Source organism: Myotis lucifugus, unplaced genomic scaffold (assembly GCF_000147115.1).
Source record: "Myotis lucifugus unplaced genomic scaffold, Myoluc2.0 scaffold_10, whole genome shotgun sequence".
In the NCBI taxonomy this organism is placed as follows: Eukaryota; Metazoa; Chordata; class Mammalia; order Chiroptera; family Vespertilionidae; genus Myotis; species Myotis lucifugus.
In genome coordinates this window covers 7,765,447-7,782,980 of record NW_005871058.1, presented here as the reverse complement: position 1 = coordinate 7,782,980, position 17,534 = coordinate 7,765,447, and the positions used below count along the sequence as shown (strand labels likewise).

At 49.3% G+C, this 17,534-nt stretch overlaps 1 protein-coding gene across 1 annotated transcript in view; it reads right to left on the bottom strand.

Moving 5' to 3' along the window:
* Positions 1–469: 469 nt before the first annotated feature.
* Positions 470–17,534, bottom strand: part of CD9 (CD9 molecule) — a 34,151-nt gene continuing 17,086 nt past the window's right edge. The window contains exons 2-8 of the mRNA XM_014451608.2: positions 12,524–12,626; positions 5,776–5,873; positions 4,961–5,035; positions 3,064–3,162; positions 2,848–2,937; positions 2,094–2,177; positions 470–988 (exon numbers count right to left, since the gene is read on the bottom strand). Coding sequence (XP_014307094.1) covers positions 923–988; positions 2,094–2,177; positions 2,848–2,937; positions 3,064–3,162; positions 4,961–5,035; positions 5,776–5,873; positions 12,524–12,626 — 615 coding nt within the window. The 3' untranslated portion in view covers positions 470–922. The remainder of the gene's footprint in view (positions 989–2,093; positions 2,178–2,847; positions 2,938–3,063; positions 3,163–4,960; positions 5,036–5,775; positions 5,874–12,523; positions 12,627–17,534) is intronic.

Here is a 17,534-nt window from a genome sequence, read left to right as displayed (position 1 = left end):
TTGTAGCAAAGTCTCTTTCTCTCTCTCTCTCTCCATAATATTTAATATTCTGCTTCTTGGATCAAACCCTAATGGGTACGTACTCATTTATCAACCAACAAATGTTAATGGATAATAAATACTGAGCAGCTACTATGTACCAGACACTAGGTTCTAAGTGCTGGGGGCACAGCAGTGAATAAAACAAAGTCCCTGCCACCAGGGATCTCACATTTACTGCTGTACCCCCAAGACACAACACACTGCAAGAGAGGGGTTCTAGTGTTGACCTATTAGCAGTTGTGTGACCTTGGGTCAGAATCCCTTCATCTCTTCACACTTTGATTTTTTTTCATTAGTAAAGTAGGAAGACCAACCTTCCAACCTACTTTTCATGTAAATGCAGTTAAAGCAGATAGCAGTTGAAAGACATCTGAGAAATACATAGCTCTAAAAAAAGATAAAGGAAGCCACGAAACCCCAAAACCAATCCAGGATATTGTCATAATCTTTTATTATGTATCAAATTGTCTTCAACATAAGTTACAATCTGATTAAATTTGATAGACATTTTTTTAAATCTATTTAAAGAAAAAAAAAATCTCTTTATGTACAATATCTTTTGTCTAGAGTCTAGCAAATATAGTACCTTTCATTGCAGGATTTCTGCCTAACATAATAAGCAAAAACAAACCAAAAATTATAAACCAAAGCAAAACAAGTCCCTCAATCTCTCAACTATCCATATGAATAAAGCATTAAAAAAGATAAACATAGAATAACTTTTTTCCTTGTTTATAAATGCAGGATGAATACTAAAAGTTAGTGGCAAAAAAAGAAAAAAAGAAACAACAACAAGACAATAACAACAAAAATAAAACCCCAGGAAAATAACCAACGATCTTCAGGGGTAAACTTTCCTGCTCAGGAGTGCACGCTGACTCTAGACCATCTCTCGGCTTCTGCGGATAGCACAGCACAGGATCATACTGAAGATCATGCCAAAGACCTGGAAGACAGGGAGGAATAGGAGGAACAAAGTGGCTTTGCTGAGGGAAAGACATGAGTCATTCAGGCCAAGACAAAGGACTATGAGAATCAGAGGCCAAATGAATTAAATATCAAAGCAGGGGCGTGCAGGCTAGATAATGGGCGGGATCACTGACAGGTGGGATTCTGAGTGTCTGCAGCCACTTGCTAATGCAAGTAACTTCCCTGGAGAACTTTCAGGGTGAGACAGATACACTCAGAGCTAAATTAAATGCTCAAATTCAGATATTTCCATAGTCCACACAGGCTGGAACTTTCACTTCCACCTTTGTGTTTTTGTGAGTTTTATATTCTATTTTAAAAAGTATGGTTATCTCTTTTACTGAAAGCTGTGCCAAGCTCATCTAGATGCAGATGAGAGGTACAAATAACCACTTAGAAAGGAAGCAATTCTCTCTTTTGGGGTAGTCTTGTGAGGGCAGACAAGGGCTGTGCCCCTTGAAGAGTTCTCATAACCCCCTCCTGGGGGAAGAAGGGGAAACCCCAGGGGACCTCGTCAACCCTTGATGGTTCCTGGGAGCTGATTACTAGAGAGTAGATTATTTGACGCGTTGGGCTCTCCACTCTGGATGCCTTTCAGACTATAGAGGGAGATGAAACAATTCACATCCATGTAGCTTTCATTGAACTACTTTTTTGGGGGGGGGAAAGAAGAGCAGGTGCATGATGAAAACATGTTTCGAAGATCATCCCAGGATAACTAACAGGTCTGGGGTGATCCAGACCCTTGCACAGTCTGTGGACCAGCAGTAGTGGCTTCACCTTACACTTACCCCTGAACCTTAATGGTTAAGAGAATGGATTTGAACACTGAGTTCAAATCCCAGAAGCTTCACTCATGAGCTCAGAGACTTTGATCAACTTACTCAACCTCTCTGTCTCTCTGTTCCCTAGTCTCTAAAATGGGAATGCTAAGAGTTCCACCTCATAGGTATGGTGAGGATTCAATCAGCTGATAAATGTGTAGCACTTAAGATAGTGCCTGGCCAGAGCATACCCTTCATCAATGTTAACTACTAAGAGGACCCCCTCCTACCCCCCAACCCGATGTCCAGGACACTCACCATCACCACGGCGATCCCGATGCCCACGGCGCCGATGATGTGGAACTTGTTGTGGAAGACTTCTTTGATGGCCTCAGGGCAGGGCTTAGAGGGGCAAACCAAGACCCTGGTCACACACGATCCCTGCTCACACCTCCTTCCTCCCACAATACCCGTTTCACACCCAGAGAATTGGTGGTTCCAGGGAAAGGGGAGGGGACAGGAGGGTTCAGGTGTCTTGGTTGGTGCATAGAAAGGAGAACCAAGAGAGGAATAGGAGGTGGGTCCCACATATTTGGATAAGAAATTATAGAAGAAAGAGGGGTAAGCCCCTGCTTTGGGTCTATTTCTTATCTGGGTTACATCTTATCATTCTGCAGTTTGGACATGAGCTCTAGTTTACAATCTTGAGCCATTTACAAGTCTACAAAGCCAATGTCCTTGACTCAGAGCACACCTGTCCCTGATGCCTTGAGTGCTGGGGGAGGCAGAACAAGGGGCAGCACTGGGCAGTTCCAGCTGCCAAATCATTGCAGGCAGCTAGAAGCACTTTGCTATTTCCCTGGTCTGGCCTTTGTTTTGCTGCCCTTGGGGACACAGAAGGCGCCAAGGCAGTGGAGAAATGAGATGACCACCCTGGGACGCTGCAGGTGGAAGACATATTTGTGAAGCACTTAGATGCCTGTCCTCCCAGAACGAGAGGGCAAATTTCACTTCTACCCTTATGGGATTTGCCCAGAGCAAGTGGGCAGGGGCACTTGCTCTTCACGCTTACCTTCATTGTGATGCTTTCGAGTACATCCTTTTTGGGGCAGATGTCCGAGATGAATTGTTCCACTCCCCCTACTAGACCACAGCAATCCAACTGCAGAGAGAAGAGCAGGGATGTGGGTGAGAGAAACAAACACAAAAGTGACTGAAATAGAGATGCACTGGTCTGGGACAGCAAGTGCCCATGTGCACATGCTCTGAGGATGCAAAGACGACATACCGCATAGTGGATGGCTTTCAGCGTTTCCCGCTGGGGCTCGTCCTTGTTTCTCAGCTTCTGGTAGGTGTCCGTGTAAAATTTCTGGAGTTCCTTAATCACCTGTGATGGACCAACAGATGAGAGAGCAGCAGAACAAATGAACAAATGTCACCTGTTCCGACTTCTTCACACTCAGCCAACAAATTCCCATGCTCGGGAAATGTTACCGAGCAGGCTGCCCCCATCCCCACGCCCCCACGTCCCCTCTGCCATCTCTGGGACCCCTCGCTCTCCTCCCACATCCTCTAGGAACTCTGCTTCTGTCATTCCCCCTTCTCCTGCACCTATGGTTGGTCCCTTTGGTCCCACTTGGCTCCTTCCCTTCTATCTATGAACAAAATGGTATCTCCTCAACTTAAATTAAAAAACAAAAACAAAACAGAACTCCTGATCTGGCTAGCTCCTCAGGCTTCCGTCTTCCTGTTTTCTTCACTCAGAGGCTGTGTGACTTTCGGCAAATTAACCAAGCCCCTCGGAACCTCGCTTTCTGCATCTTTAGGATGGAGAGTATATTAATCCCTACCCGAGAGATTACGGTGAAAATTTCAATGTGACATTACATGTTAAGCTCGTAGCACAGTGTCTGGTACAAAGTAAATTTGGGGAATAAGTATAACCTATTATGAAAGAAAGGAGATGTTACCATCCTCCCGTAATTGGGTTTGTTCCAACTTAATGGATGCCTGTCTCTTGGTCCCCCCCCCACCCACAATATCAATAAGCTGACCAATGTCCAGCCTCCCTCCTTCAGTATTTTTCATCGTTATCCCTTCCTATTTCCATGACTGTGGCTTCTATCATCTGAATAATGAAAGCATTTTTTTTTTTTAGAAACAGGGTTCCCGCATCTAGTGTCTCTCTGCTTTCCTCCCTCCTGCTCAACATGATAACACAGTCCTTCCTAAAACACTGTTCTGATGTGGCCATCCTGGCCCATAATGCATTGGTCTCCCCATGGAGCCCAAGCTCAGCTGTGCTCAGGCCCTTTCTTTGAGGGGAAGTACTCTGTCTCCTACCAATGTTCCTCCTGAAATCTCTCTCACTCAAGGTTTAGGCCAATGCTCTCCTCCCCAGGAAGCCAGAGAGTCCCCTTTCCTACCCCACCCTTTCAAATCCCATGGGACTTTTGGATATAAGTGACTTCTGTGACACTTACCAAATGCATGTCTGTCTGCCACACTAGGTGGCAAAGGTCTTTAAGATGAGAGCAACAGTTCGTGTGGCGCTTAGCTCATATTTATAGACTACGTAAAGGAGCAAGGGCGCCCAGCCCAGAAGGCGTGTTTCCCTAGGCCAGTGGTTCTCAACCTTCTGGCCCTTTAAATACAGTTGCTCATGTTGTGACCCAACCATAAAATTATTTTCGTTGCTACTTCATAACTGTAATGTTGCTACTGTTATGAATGGTAATGTAAATATCTGATATGCAGGATGGTCTTAGGCGACCCCTGTGAAAGGGTTGTTCGACCGCCAAAGGGGTCGCGACTCACAGGCTGAGAACCGCTGCCCTAAGCTGTCTTTTCCAGAAGAACTGGGGAAAGGCTGTCGAGGTGTGAGACACATGCACAGATACGCTGGCCCAATGACTATTTCCTGAACATCTACTCTGTGCCAACACCGTTTGGGGAACTGGAAGCAGTGGTTGGCACAGTACCACCCAGGGTAGTATAACGCTCACATTCCCTGCCCTGGGGAAGCTCACGTTCTGAGGGCATGTGGGAACGTGGTGGAATAAGAGGCGCGATGACAGCTGACCAAGCTGGGCAGCCAGGACACCCTTCCGCCCGCATCACCCCTCATCCGCAAACTCCCAAACCCGAATCACCCGAGGCCCCGAGATCTTACAGAAAGCACCTACCTCATCTTTGTGCGAATATCCCCAGACGGCCGCAGCTATTTCAAGGGCAAATATCACCAAGAGGAACATAAAGAACTAGAAGGTAAAAAGTGGGTGGGGCGAGGAACAATCTTAGCCAACCAGAAAAGTAAAGGGTATTCTGGCAAACAAGGAGGAATAGCAATTCGCTGGGACCGGGTATCTGGGGACACAAATGGAGCCGTTCCCAGAAGTGGGGGAGCTGAGAGAGCTAAGCCCGGGCGAGGAGCGAAAGCCGCAGCAGGGAAGGCCTGGGCACAGGGGGCCCCAGCATTGGTATGTCTAAGGAGTTAATTAGGAGTCAGTCAAAGATAAAATACCACTGCTCACTCACAAAACCACAGAGATTTGAGGAAATAAAGTGAGAACACTCTGGAGTTTGAGGAAAATTGTAACAAGTTTTTGAAAAAAGAGAAGGCACAGGTACCTGTGGATTCAGGGAAAGAAAGCAAACGTGGCCCTCGAAAAAAGGGAAAACAAAGTCCTGGCATTTAGTCACCTGAGGGAAAGTGATAAGATAGAGACTCCAGAGAGGAAGAGAGGGAGGCATCACCACAGGGGAGAGGACAAGACAGCTGCCTGGCCAGGAGGCTGGGGTAGGGCCCTGAGCGGAGGGACCCTGGGGGTGCTGAGGACAGCTCATGCCCTTGGGGTATCCTATTCACCCTCCCCTCCCCCCACCCCCTCTACCCCCCTTCCTTCCCCCACCCCACCCCACCCCACCCCACCCCATCTGTTCTATGGGATCTCGGGGGCAGGGGTGGGGTGGGTGTGGGGAACACAGAAAGGATACTCACCAATCCCAGCATGCACTGGGACTCTTGCACAGCCCCACAGCAGCCCAGGAAACCCACCAGCATCATGAGGGCGCCGGCTCCAATCAGAATATAAACTCCTGAGGAGAGAGGACAGAGGACAGGACATGGAGATATTAGCGTGGAGGCCCAGCTGTTTCCTGCAATTCCGTTTTCCCTCGATATGACTGTGCTGCCTCCATCTCTCTGTCCCCCTCCACCTTTGCTCTCAAGCCTCCTTCCCACCAGTCTCTCTTCCAGGACCCCATGGCATCAAGTCCTCACTCCTACCTTTACCCTCAGCCTTCCTGGAGGGTGCCTATACCCCTTAACTGGGACAAAGACTATCCCTGGGAGCCCCAGATTCTACGAAGGACACAAACTGGCCTAGTCTGTCACCTGTTTCCAGCTAGATGAATCCACTTACGCTAATGAAAACAGACCCCCCAAACTCAGGGTAAATTCCTGGGACTCTGATGAGCCCCTGCCAGCCTCTACCTGGCAGAAGAGGCTGTCAGGGCAAGCTTCCAGCAGCAAAGGGCTGTGCACACTGGGGCAGCCGGCCCTGCCATGGGTGGCAGCGAGGCATGCACAGTTAGTGACACCCAAGGGCTCATGCTGGCAAAGGTAGAGCAGCTTGCTCTAGTGCAGAGAAGATAGGCCTCGTGTCAGGAGACCCTTGACTGGGTCCTAACTCTGCTACTAAGTTCTGTGTGATCATGGGTAAGACATGTTCCCTCTCTTGGCCGCAACTTCCTTATCAGTAAAATGAGAGGTTGGCTGCTAGGAAATTTAAAAAGATCCTGCTCTTAGAGCCCACTACAGAGATCTTGCGGTTGCAATTCGGTTACTCTAGGTCAGCCGTGGGCAAACTATGGCCCGCGGGCCAGATCCGGCCCGTTTGAAATGAATAAAACTAAAAAAAACAAAAAACAAAAAAACAAACCAAAAAACCCATACCCTTTTATGTAATGATGTTTACTTTGAATTTATATTAGTTCACACAAAAACTCCATCCATGCTTTTGTTCCGGCCCTCCGGTCCAGTTTAAGAACCCATTGTGGCCCTCGAGTCAAAAAGTTTGCCCACCCCTGCTCTAGGTGAAGGGTGAAAAGGCTCTATCCTCTTGTTAAAGGGGGGGTGTGAGTGACACGTTCTAAGCCTTCAATTTTTGTGACCAATGGAGAGGGGGTGATGAGAAGGGCAGTGCCTTTTACAATTTCTGACTATGCCCAACAAAAGGCATATTCCTGGGATGGGGACCCGGTGGAGCATACTAGCCCTAGTCACCCCCCGGGAATGCCCAGAGGGGCCCAGGTTGCAGTTATATTCTGGAGAAGTCACAGCGGTTCTGCAGGGACTACCCTACCCACCTCACGCAGGTCCCATGGGGCATTTCTACCTCAGAAGCCCAGGAAAACTGGGTTTGAAATCCAGCTCTGTGACCCTGGGAATGCCACCTAACTCTCTGAGCATCACTTCTCTATCTGCAAAGCGGGGATGGCAATGTCCACCATGAGGTGGTTGTGAAGATTAAGTGACATGTCATCAAGATGTGCACAACAAATCCAAGCTACTGCTAATCTTAAGAATACAAGGGATGGGTGACGATTATGAATCATAATGATGAATTTTTATACACTTGCTGATCCCTCCCTGCTAACTGGGACCAGGGCGACTTTCTTGAAATAGGGGCTGAAAGGGAGAGAATCTGATATTTCCACACAATACACACAGGACACTGCAGTGAGAACCCTGGGCAGGTGTCTGTGACTTCACTGGTCCACATCTGGACCCCTAGTACGGGGCCGAGGCTTTGCAGGCCACAAACCGTGCAGTCTGCCTGCAGCTGAAGCTCACGGGCAGCACCGAGCAGAATGCACACAAGGGAGCGTTTGTGTCTCTGCCCCCTTTGCCCCACATCTGTCGTGATGTCAAGTCACGTGGGTTTACTGGCAAACCCCTACGCTGTATGAATATGGGTATTGTTCCCGTGCATGCCTGGCTCAGACTGGGCAAGGGGACAAATGCAGCTTGTCCTTGAGTCAAGTCCCATCCTCCCGGGCAGTTCCATACTGCGGGGCCCAAGCCCCGGGCGCTGCGGAGGAGGGCTGTGAGACGAGGACACCCGTGCGTCCGTCCGTCGAGGCAGTGACACGGCCTCAGCTTCTCCCCATCTTATCGGGACAAGACAACGAGGATGAGTCACTCCTCTGAGCTTCATAGCAGGGACTGAGTAAATAGGGGTTATTAAGAGATCTAAAGGATTTACAAACACACAAAATCCGTTGAGTGGGAATGAACAGACAGGCATGTTTTCTCTAAGTCCAGATCCCAGTTGGTAGGCCTGGAGACCCTGGCAGAAGTCGGGGAGTTGGGTGAGTAGCATTAGGGATCTGTGATAGGGAAAAGCATTTCCAGTGCAGATAGATAGATAGCTAGAGAGAAAGAAAGAAAGGATAGTCTCCTAATGGGCCTCCGTTAATAAGAAATATTCATTTTTGGGCTTAGTGGACGAAGACTTTAGGACAAAGGCTGCTGTTGGCTTTAAATCTTGCTCAAGCAGCTGCAGATCTGGGGTGTCTCGGCTTCACCCTCTCCAGTTCCCTGGCAGCTGTTTATGGGGATTTTAGCAGCAGCTATAAGATGGCTCATCTGCAAGCGCCCCCCCCCTTGAAGTCAGGGGAGTGGGCTGCTGTTAAAAGGGCCATCCCTGCAGGGATCCTCCTTGCTAAGCTCCTCTTAGCCTCCACCCCAGCTCGTTAGCAAGGGCTGGCCATCCAGAAAACAAAGCGTTCTCCTTTATAAAACAAGTGAATGTGGGCTTTCCATCTGACTCATGGAAAAAGTTATTTGTCACAGAGCCTTCTCTAGGATTACTGTGTCAGTTTGCTCAAGGGCTGTTTATTCTGCCTTTTTTCTTTCAGGCTGACATTATAGCTGCTAGTGTTTAATAAAGCCCTTGGTGTAGCAGTGGCAGATGCTAGGGTGTCCTTTCACCTGTTTATCAGGGCTCGGCGCTGGCTGGACAGAGGACACATCAGCCTCCTGTCACCACCTCAACCCCATCTTGCAAAAAGCACTCACCATACCTGTTTGTGTGGAGAACAAAACCCAGCAGAGCTCCTGGCCTCCACTTGCTTAGAATAGTTGCTTATCTCCAATGAACATAATCAGGGCTCCCAGGAACCCCAACAGCTCTCTCGGTCCCTCTCCATCCCACTGATGGCCGTTTTCATTAATGAGCGCCACTGCGAACCCCATCTGCCAAGCACAGAGTTCTCTGCCTCCCAGAGGTGTGGGTGTGTACACTCTGCCAGCTTTAGGACAGGAAGACAAAGAGACACAGAGCAACAAAACAAGCTGTCCCGAGTCATAAGCTGGGAACAGGGAAGTCAGCTGACGTAGGCAATGCGTCAGGTACCCTGTCACAAAAGGGGAACGGCCCTTGAGAGTGTGGATGCCCACGGCCTCTGGTTGACCAATCCCCCCTCTCCCCGCCAGATGCCCTCACAGTGGCTATGCTCTGGGAGGACACCAAGGAGTTAAGAAGGGCTGCTGGCCTGAGACCAAGAAAATGAAGTTCCCCAGCATGTTTGCAGCCTGGGATCACGAATACTGCTGACGGGCCGACTCTCCCAGGGCCTGAACAGCAGACTAGGCCCTTATAAGGCCGTCTGTCAGCTGTTCTGCTTCACTACGGCCTGTTTTGAGTGTTGGAACGTTTCTTTTTCACTTGCTTCTCTGCCTGGCTATCCATTCTTTCTCTACTTTCAAAGCTGTGGTCCTTCAGGTTTCCTGATGGGCCAGCTATATGGTCAGGCTGGCCTGTGGATTGCTCTGCAGATGGTCAGTGCCCCTGGGCAAGGGATGGTCACCTCCTGATGCTGGGAATAGCAGCTGGGGTAGAGCTGGCACGCTACTGGAAGGGCAATGGGTCAATACCAAGGCTGGTGTCACAGTCCAAGTGGAAGGGGACACAGTGTATGAGGCCTCCTTAGCTCTTTGCCCATGGACCATAATGACTGAATTTCAGAAAGCGTTCAGGGAAGGGCAGGGCCAGGCTAGACCCAAGTGGCCACCCCAGCTGCCTGATGCTCTGGTGTCACTTGCATCACCCTTTGCTCCCTGAGCTTCTGCAAGCTGAGCTCTTTCCCAGGTAGGGGGTCCAGTTGCAAAGGGTCCATTTCCTCTGTTAGAGCTTAAGGCTGTGTTAATGCAAATAAAACCCCCACATGCATTGTGTCTCTTTGGGATTGTGCCTTCCAATCCCTATCCTGTCACTGAAGGTAGGACCAGTGGCCATGGGGGGTGGGAGGTGGGGAGGGCCTTCAATGACCTGTGAGGTTCCCAGAAGCAGGTCCTGGCTCCCCCAGACAGTGTGCTCATCACTCTCCTGACACTCTACACGACTTTCCCACCTGTCATCTGCTGGCTGGGGCCACCGATACTTGCGGTTTCCCCACCTCCAACTACAATTTGGGCAAAATCAAAGGCCCAAAGAGCCCCCACCCTGCCCCCACCCCTGGGTAACATCCGGTCAGTATAGATATTTCCCATTCCTACATAGGGGAGGCCTCCCCACAATCCAGTACAGGTAATACAAGAAGCAACTTTCACAGGACTGGGTTCAAATCCTAGCCCTGCCTTTTGAGGGCATGGCGCTCGGACAGGTGATTAACTCCCGAGGCCTCGGTTTCTTCATCAGTGAGATGGGGATCACTCCATGTACGGTAAAGAGTTCCCGGGATTACAGTACATAACCACACGTGAGACAGTGAAGGACACACAGAGAAGGGTTAGTGGGAGAGTGTGGGAGCTAGGCCCCCTGCAGAGAACTATGGGAGGTGCCTGGGGGCGCTCCTCAGGAGGACCTGCCGGGAATGGCTGCCCCCGCCTCCACATTCCTCCAGCAAATCTGCTCTCCCCTCTCCCTGCAGAGGGTTCCCAGCAGCCTGGTGTGACATGACATGACATGACAGGAAATGGAGTGCTCCCAGTCTCCCCCCAGCACCCCGCCCCCGCCCCTCTAGTTCTGTAGGCGGCATTCCAGGGCTGCCACAAACTCACAAAAAGCAAGCTGTTGCTAAAACAAGTCGGGGCACTATGGAGACCTGCTCCCTAAAAACTGTGCACAGTTAAAAAATGCACACATTGTGCTTTTCTTCCCCTCACTGTTTTCTCACAATAGGGAGGCACACCCTAAAAAACCCAACTAACGACAACAACAAAAAATAATAAAAGCCTGGAAACCATCCACAGAGCCCGGGGCCCTGGAACCATGTGCCTGGACTCTGGGAGGCGGGGAGGAGGTTTGCAGGCTGGCAGCCACCACGCTCTTCCTGAAGGCCTGGGCGATAAGTTTCTTCAGACTGTTTTCTTCATCTTTTTTTTTTTTTTTTTAAATAACTTCTTTTGTGGGCGGGAAGGAAGTGACCAAACTTATACTTTGAGCCTGATGATGTGACAACACCATCCTAAAAATAGGGGAAATAGGGGCTGCTTTTGTTTCTGGCAAATGAAATGTTTCCTATTCTGAAATTGGGCAGAAAGTAGAGTAGCAGAGCCTGTGTCGTCCCAGAAACTGGGCAATTGCGTTTGACAGGCTCCCTCAATGCTCCCACTCATTTTAGAGAGGCGTTTACGTGGCGATACGGCGGTGAAAAGTGACAGAATGATGCTAGAAAAAATGCCACGGGGCCTGTGGGTACAAAGAATCCCGTTAAGTCAATTCTTTTCTTTTCTTTTTAAATATATTTTTATTGATTTCAGAGAGGAAGGGAGAGGGAGAGAGAAACAGAAACATCAACGATGAGAGAGAGTCATTGATCGCTGCCTCCCATACGTCCCCCACTGGGGATCGAGCCCGCAACCGGGGCATGTGCCCATGACTGGAATCGAACCTGGGACCCTTCAGTCTGCAGGCTGACGCACCGTCCACTGAGCCAAACCAGCCAGGGCATGTTAAGTCAATTCTTGCTTAAATTGGAAACCTTTTCCCTAAAGCAGGAGTGCTTGGCCTTTACACCAGCACCAGGGGTCCAGAGGGCTAGCGTCTCTACTAGTCTCTCTTACTAATTTTGACTGTTATTATCCAGGAGGCAGGTCTTTGGGGTCTCAGAGCCCCTATCTGAACAATTGGGGAGGAGTCACCTCTCCTTTGCCTGGCACTGTGGTTTCCGCAGGACAAAGCTTTTTGAATTGAGGAGATGATTAAGCCAGAAGACATGAAACGAAGAGGGGATCAGGATCCAGGACAGAGGTTCTTTCTTTTTTTTGTGTGTTAATCCTCACTTGAGGATATTTTTTCCATTGATTTTCAGAGAGAGTGGAAGGGAGTGGGGGAGAGAAACATCAATGTGAGAGAGACACATCGATTGTTTGCCTCCCACACGTGCCCTGACCTGAAAATCAAAACCACAATCCTTCAGCGCTCAGGTCGATGCTCTAACCAGTTAGCCACACTGGCAAGGGCAGGACAGAGGTTCTTAAATCCCCAAGAATGGCAGCAACTCTGGTGGAGCCAACTTCACATCAGAGAATAGTTGAAACTCCAGACTTAGTCAGCATGAAAAAGAAACCACATCAGTCAAATGCAAATTCATGGGCATAAATAACTACACAAAAGCAAAGCTTGAAAGGAACATGACTGACCAATGTGGCCAGAGCAAACGTCTTTCCCAAGGCCAACTCCCTGGATCAACAAGGCATCTCCGCAGCTGGAGGAAGCACCAAGTCTCCCCATGCTCACCTGTGTAGAAGCTGGAATGACTATTTTCTTGCTCAAAGATGCTCTTCGTCTGAGAGTCGAATCGGAGCCATAGTCCAATGGCAAGGACTGCAATCCCAGCAAGCTGCAAGAAATACACGGTGTTGGCATTAATTCTGGCTGCCAGGGAGAGCACGGTCTCTGAGTGCTGAAGGTGAGACCACACTTGGTTTCTGCCCCTCACCCATGTACCTATAGTAGCAGCAGCCCGTGTAGGACTGGGAGTAGGGGATCAATCCATTTGCTAAAAATATCAGTAAGCTGGGAATACTTGTAAATAATTACCTACTAGCAGTACAGCAAAATGGTTACTTTATGAACAATGGAATACTATACAACCGAGAAAATGAACAACTATAGCAATATGCAATCCTATAGTGCATCTCACCATGTTAAACAAATGAAGAACCCCAAGAATACATTCAATATATTCCATATAGTTAAATATTACTCTACTGTTTAGGGGTATATAGATGACAAAGGGAAAAAAGTGAAGTGATTATTATAAAGTCGAGTGGTGGTGACCTGTAGTAGGAGGGAGGAGTTCTCATCAGGGAAGAGCACTTGGGGGCGGGGTCTGGGGCACTGGCAATATTCCAGCTTTTGACTTGGGTGGTGGTGACGTGGATATTCACTTCATAGTTATTCTTTAAGCCATTCATGTTTTATGCACTGCTCTGTGTATATACCATACAATAAAACAAGAAATAAGCGGGCCAAAGGGCACACCCATGTGCCAATGAAGGCAGCTGTGATTCCTATCAGATCTCAGAGTCCCCCCCCCCCCCCCCCCCAGGGCATCCACATTTGCTCCTTTCCCTTTCCACACAGGGAAACCTTACAAGCTGACCTGCCCAATTCTAGGTTTTAGGTACTTGCTTTCTTACCAGTGATCCTTACAAACATCAGATGAGAAACCTCCAAGTGATCTTCCAATCTTATGGAAATCCCATTTCATAGGTGGGCAAGTTGAGATACTGGACTGTAATGGGCAGACTTTCCCAATAAAGAACCAAACTAAGGTGCCAAATCCTGGCCTGGCATTGTTGAACTAGATGCCTGTGGAGGTGGCCTCCTGCCAAGCCCTCTCCCCACCCTCAGGGCCAGCTGAGCTCCGTCTCTCACGCTCGTACCAGGGCTTGCTGGGGAGTGACTCAGGCTGCAGTGTAGTGGCCAGCTGGATGCCTGAGGGGGTGGGCTCCGGGCCAACGCCCAGGCACCAGGTTTCACTGGCCCACCCTTCTCAACAGAGACGCCCTACGTCAGAGCCCTGCTCTTCAGGAACCTTGGTTCTCTGCCCCCGGAGAGCTGAGGCAGCCCAGTGGTGTGGACAGGCCTCTCTTTCCTTCCTTTTTTGCTCCCCTCCTTTTCCCCATGACTTGGCAGTTAGGTGGAAGAGGAGAGACAGCAGTGGAAAGGGTGACCCAAGACCTCCGCGTGCAGTAGTGAAAACCTTGCCGAGACCCGCAGTGGTGTACACTGTCCTGGGTGTGTTCCCCAGGGACAGGCTGGAATTCCTGTTCAGAGTTCTACTCTTCAGTCTCTCACCTGTAAACCAGGAAGGTGGCCCTTTCTTGCCTTTTAAGTATGTCTACAAATAAAGGAGACTATATATTACAAGTATTAGAAGTGATTGTGAGAACAACTTTGTCAGCATCTAGGTCACCACAACGACACTCCTACCCCCTTGGACAGTCACTCAGCATCTTCCCAAACCTCCCAGTCCTCACCTTAGGGAAGGCAACACCAAGCAGCAGTAAAAATGACACACCACCAATGGTCCATGGTCGGACAGTACAGAAAAGAAAAACTCATGGGTGCCAGACTTGAAGGAGCAGGACTTTTAGAGTTAAAACAAACCAGAAAGCTTTAGGTTCAAGCAAATGTGGCAGGTCTTCCCTCTTATTAAGACAAGACATGCAGGTGAGCGAGGATCTCCTGGCTTAGGCCAAAGACAATGGACATGGCTCCGTGAGTCTCTCTCCCATTCCCAGTCTGGACACTCTGGTTCAGACTGGGTTGTCCTGATTCATTAGAGCAGGGACATGCCGTTAGGTGGGGCCAGCTAGGACTCCCCGTATACTGGGTACTGGATAAGCACCCACTTGACTTCATGGTGGGCAGGCCCTGGCCTAGCTCTCCTGGGTCCTGGAGAGTTAAAAAAAGAAGGCAATGCTTTTCCCACTCCCCCACCCGAACACACGGAGGCCCAATCAGACCCTTGGAAAATAGGAGACAGGCTGCTGGCCTCCTTGCAGACACACAAGCATCAACCTGAGAACCCTGTAGGCTGGAGCTTCACACACAGCCAGAGGTTGTTCCAGGTTTTGGTTAGCACTTAGCCACAGACCTTCTCCTCAGTCCTCCCTCTCGCCCTCATCTTGTTGCTGCTGTTGCTGAGGCAGTGTCCTTTATGGTCCTTTCTGTTCTAGGCTTGTGCTTATCAAAGAATTATCTTCAAGTCATCTCATTCTTCCAGTGGGTAAAGTTCCCCAACCGCCCCACCCCTTCCTCTGCCAGCAAAGTTCTTAAGTCAGTCACCATGAAAAGAATAAAAACAATCCCACCCAAAGGAACGAAGCTACAAAAGGTGATGGAAGGCTGCACTGTGCACAGAAGCTTCTCATGGGCAGGAGCTGGGTCTCTTTGGGAGTGACGCATGCTTGATAATGATGGGGCTCCCTCCAAAACCTCCACCGGTTAAGCCTCTCCCATTTCATAATTTCAAGGATCCCAAGTCAATCTGTAGACGGCCAGTCAGTTCTCTGGTCTACACGCACAGGTGGCAAGAAGGACATTTCCCAGAGAACTGAAACCAGCAGGGGAAAGACTTCAGTTCTCACCCAGTGAAAGACAAGGCCAGATACAGGAACACAGGTCCTGCATGTCTGGACCCCATCCCGAACACTTTGCAGAATGGGGGAAGAAGCAGCTGGTTCTGGAGAAATGGAAGAAGCGGCGATAGATGGCAGTCTCATACCTAAAGCCTCACCGTAAGAGAGGGGGAAGGGAGGTCAGGGGCAGGACCGGGAGCACTTGGTTCACCAGAGGAATGAGCCCTGCTGATTTTTTTTTGGTTGAATCACTGAGCTAATTGGCCTGAGGAGATGCTGTGTAAGCCATTAGCGGCCCCATTTTCTGTAATGCTATTGGAGAAAGTGCTTCATTTGGCTGGGTCACAAGGCCATGAAATGAGTATAATTGTCGCCACCTAGTAATGGCTTACATGGTTGTGGGGGCAGCACTATCTAAGGGGTGCAGAGTATTCTGAGGAGAACTCACTTCTTGGTGTGGCACAGAGGGGCTCCCTAGCCCCTGACACCTGGCTCTCACCTCCACTTACTTGAACACTAGAAGAAACCAAATGGGGAGGGACCATCAAGAATCAAAAGAGAACTTTGACCTTTAAAAAGGGCATCCAGTCAATGTTTAAGGGACTCCAATAAAATAAGAAAACAGGGCCTGGGAGGCCAAGAAGTTGACGGTTTCCTCCCAGGCTAATAACTGACACATGGCAGGAATGTTGGCCATCCACTTGCCATGGCTGCTACTTTACTCTTGCCCATCCTTGTAGGATCTGAACTGAGCAGGTTTGATATGGATGCTCAGTTAGACAACTCCTGCTCATAGAGCCCTTGAAAGGGGACAGAGACCTGCCCAAGATCACCAGTTGGTCCAGTGGGGATGGAAGTAAAGAGTCCAGCACCTCTACTCCGTGCCCTGCCCTGCCTGGTTACCTCTCGTTTCCAATTACAGCCAAGCTCCTTTGCCTGTGGGCTAGAAATGGTCTCACCCATTTGATAGTGCAGGGAGAAAAAGGGTGGTGTTTTTTCTCTCTATTGTTCTACTGGAAATGTCTTCATTTCTTCAAAGAATTCTTGCCTTAGCCGGCTTGGCTCAGTGGATAGAGCGTCAGCCTGCAGACTGAAGGGTCCCAGGTTCGATTCCGGCCAAGGGCACATGCCTAGGTTGCGGGCGAGATCCCTGGTAGGGGTGTGCAGGAGGCAGCTGATCAATGATTCTCTCTTATCACTGATGTTTCTATCTCTCCTTCTCTCTTCCTCTCTGGAATCAATAAAGAAATATATTTTTAAAAAAATTCTTTTTCTTCACAGAAGATGGGCCATGAGAAAAACAAGACACACACCCAACTGAGGGCATTCTACAAAAGACTTGACCAGAACTTCTCAACACGGTCAAGGTCACGAAAAACAAAGAAAGACAGAAACTGGCATAGACCAGAGGAGATGAGAGGAGATGAAGGAGACTGACAACTGTCCTGTGCATTGTGGAGGGGATCCTGGGACTACACGTGTGTGTATCTAATATAAAGAAGATGGGGCCTCTCTCAAGGCTTCCCGTCTCCTTCAAGAACCTGCTCCATTAATCCACCTCTTTCCTGCCTCTGCTTTCTGTCTCTGCCACTGTCTCATCCTTTGCCAACACACATGGGCAGGTGTATCTATCCTGAAACACCAAACAGAAAACAAAACCTCTCTTCCTTCAATCTCACTCCGAAAGGCTGCAGACAGCTTAGGTCGGTCACCAACTTTTAAGGCTTTTTGTTCTGTCTTCACATTGTTTGATCTCCCAGGAGCATGACAGCACTCACCTCTGCCTCCTCCTCACCTGCTTCGTGCATGGGAGCACTCAACGTTTCCCAAATATGTCTCGTATGCTCCTGCCTCTGCTCCTGCAAGTCCCTCCTCCTGGAATGTGGTCCTGGCCACCTAGGCCTGCTGTTTCCCCTCCAAGATGCCCTCAATCCCTTGAGCTCCACATTGGCTCTGCAGCACCCTCACACCCTCCCTTCCTCTCATGAGTGTGCTTGTCTGTGTCTCTAACCAGAGCTTAGCTCCTTGAGGGCAGGGCCACTTACTCACCTCCATGGCTCCCCTGCCCCATTCACACTTCGGACACAACGGTCATTAGTAAATAATTATTCTGCAAATGAAGGATTACTTCAATGAAAGAGAATCTCTGAAACCCACCA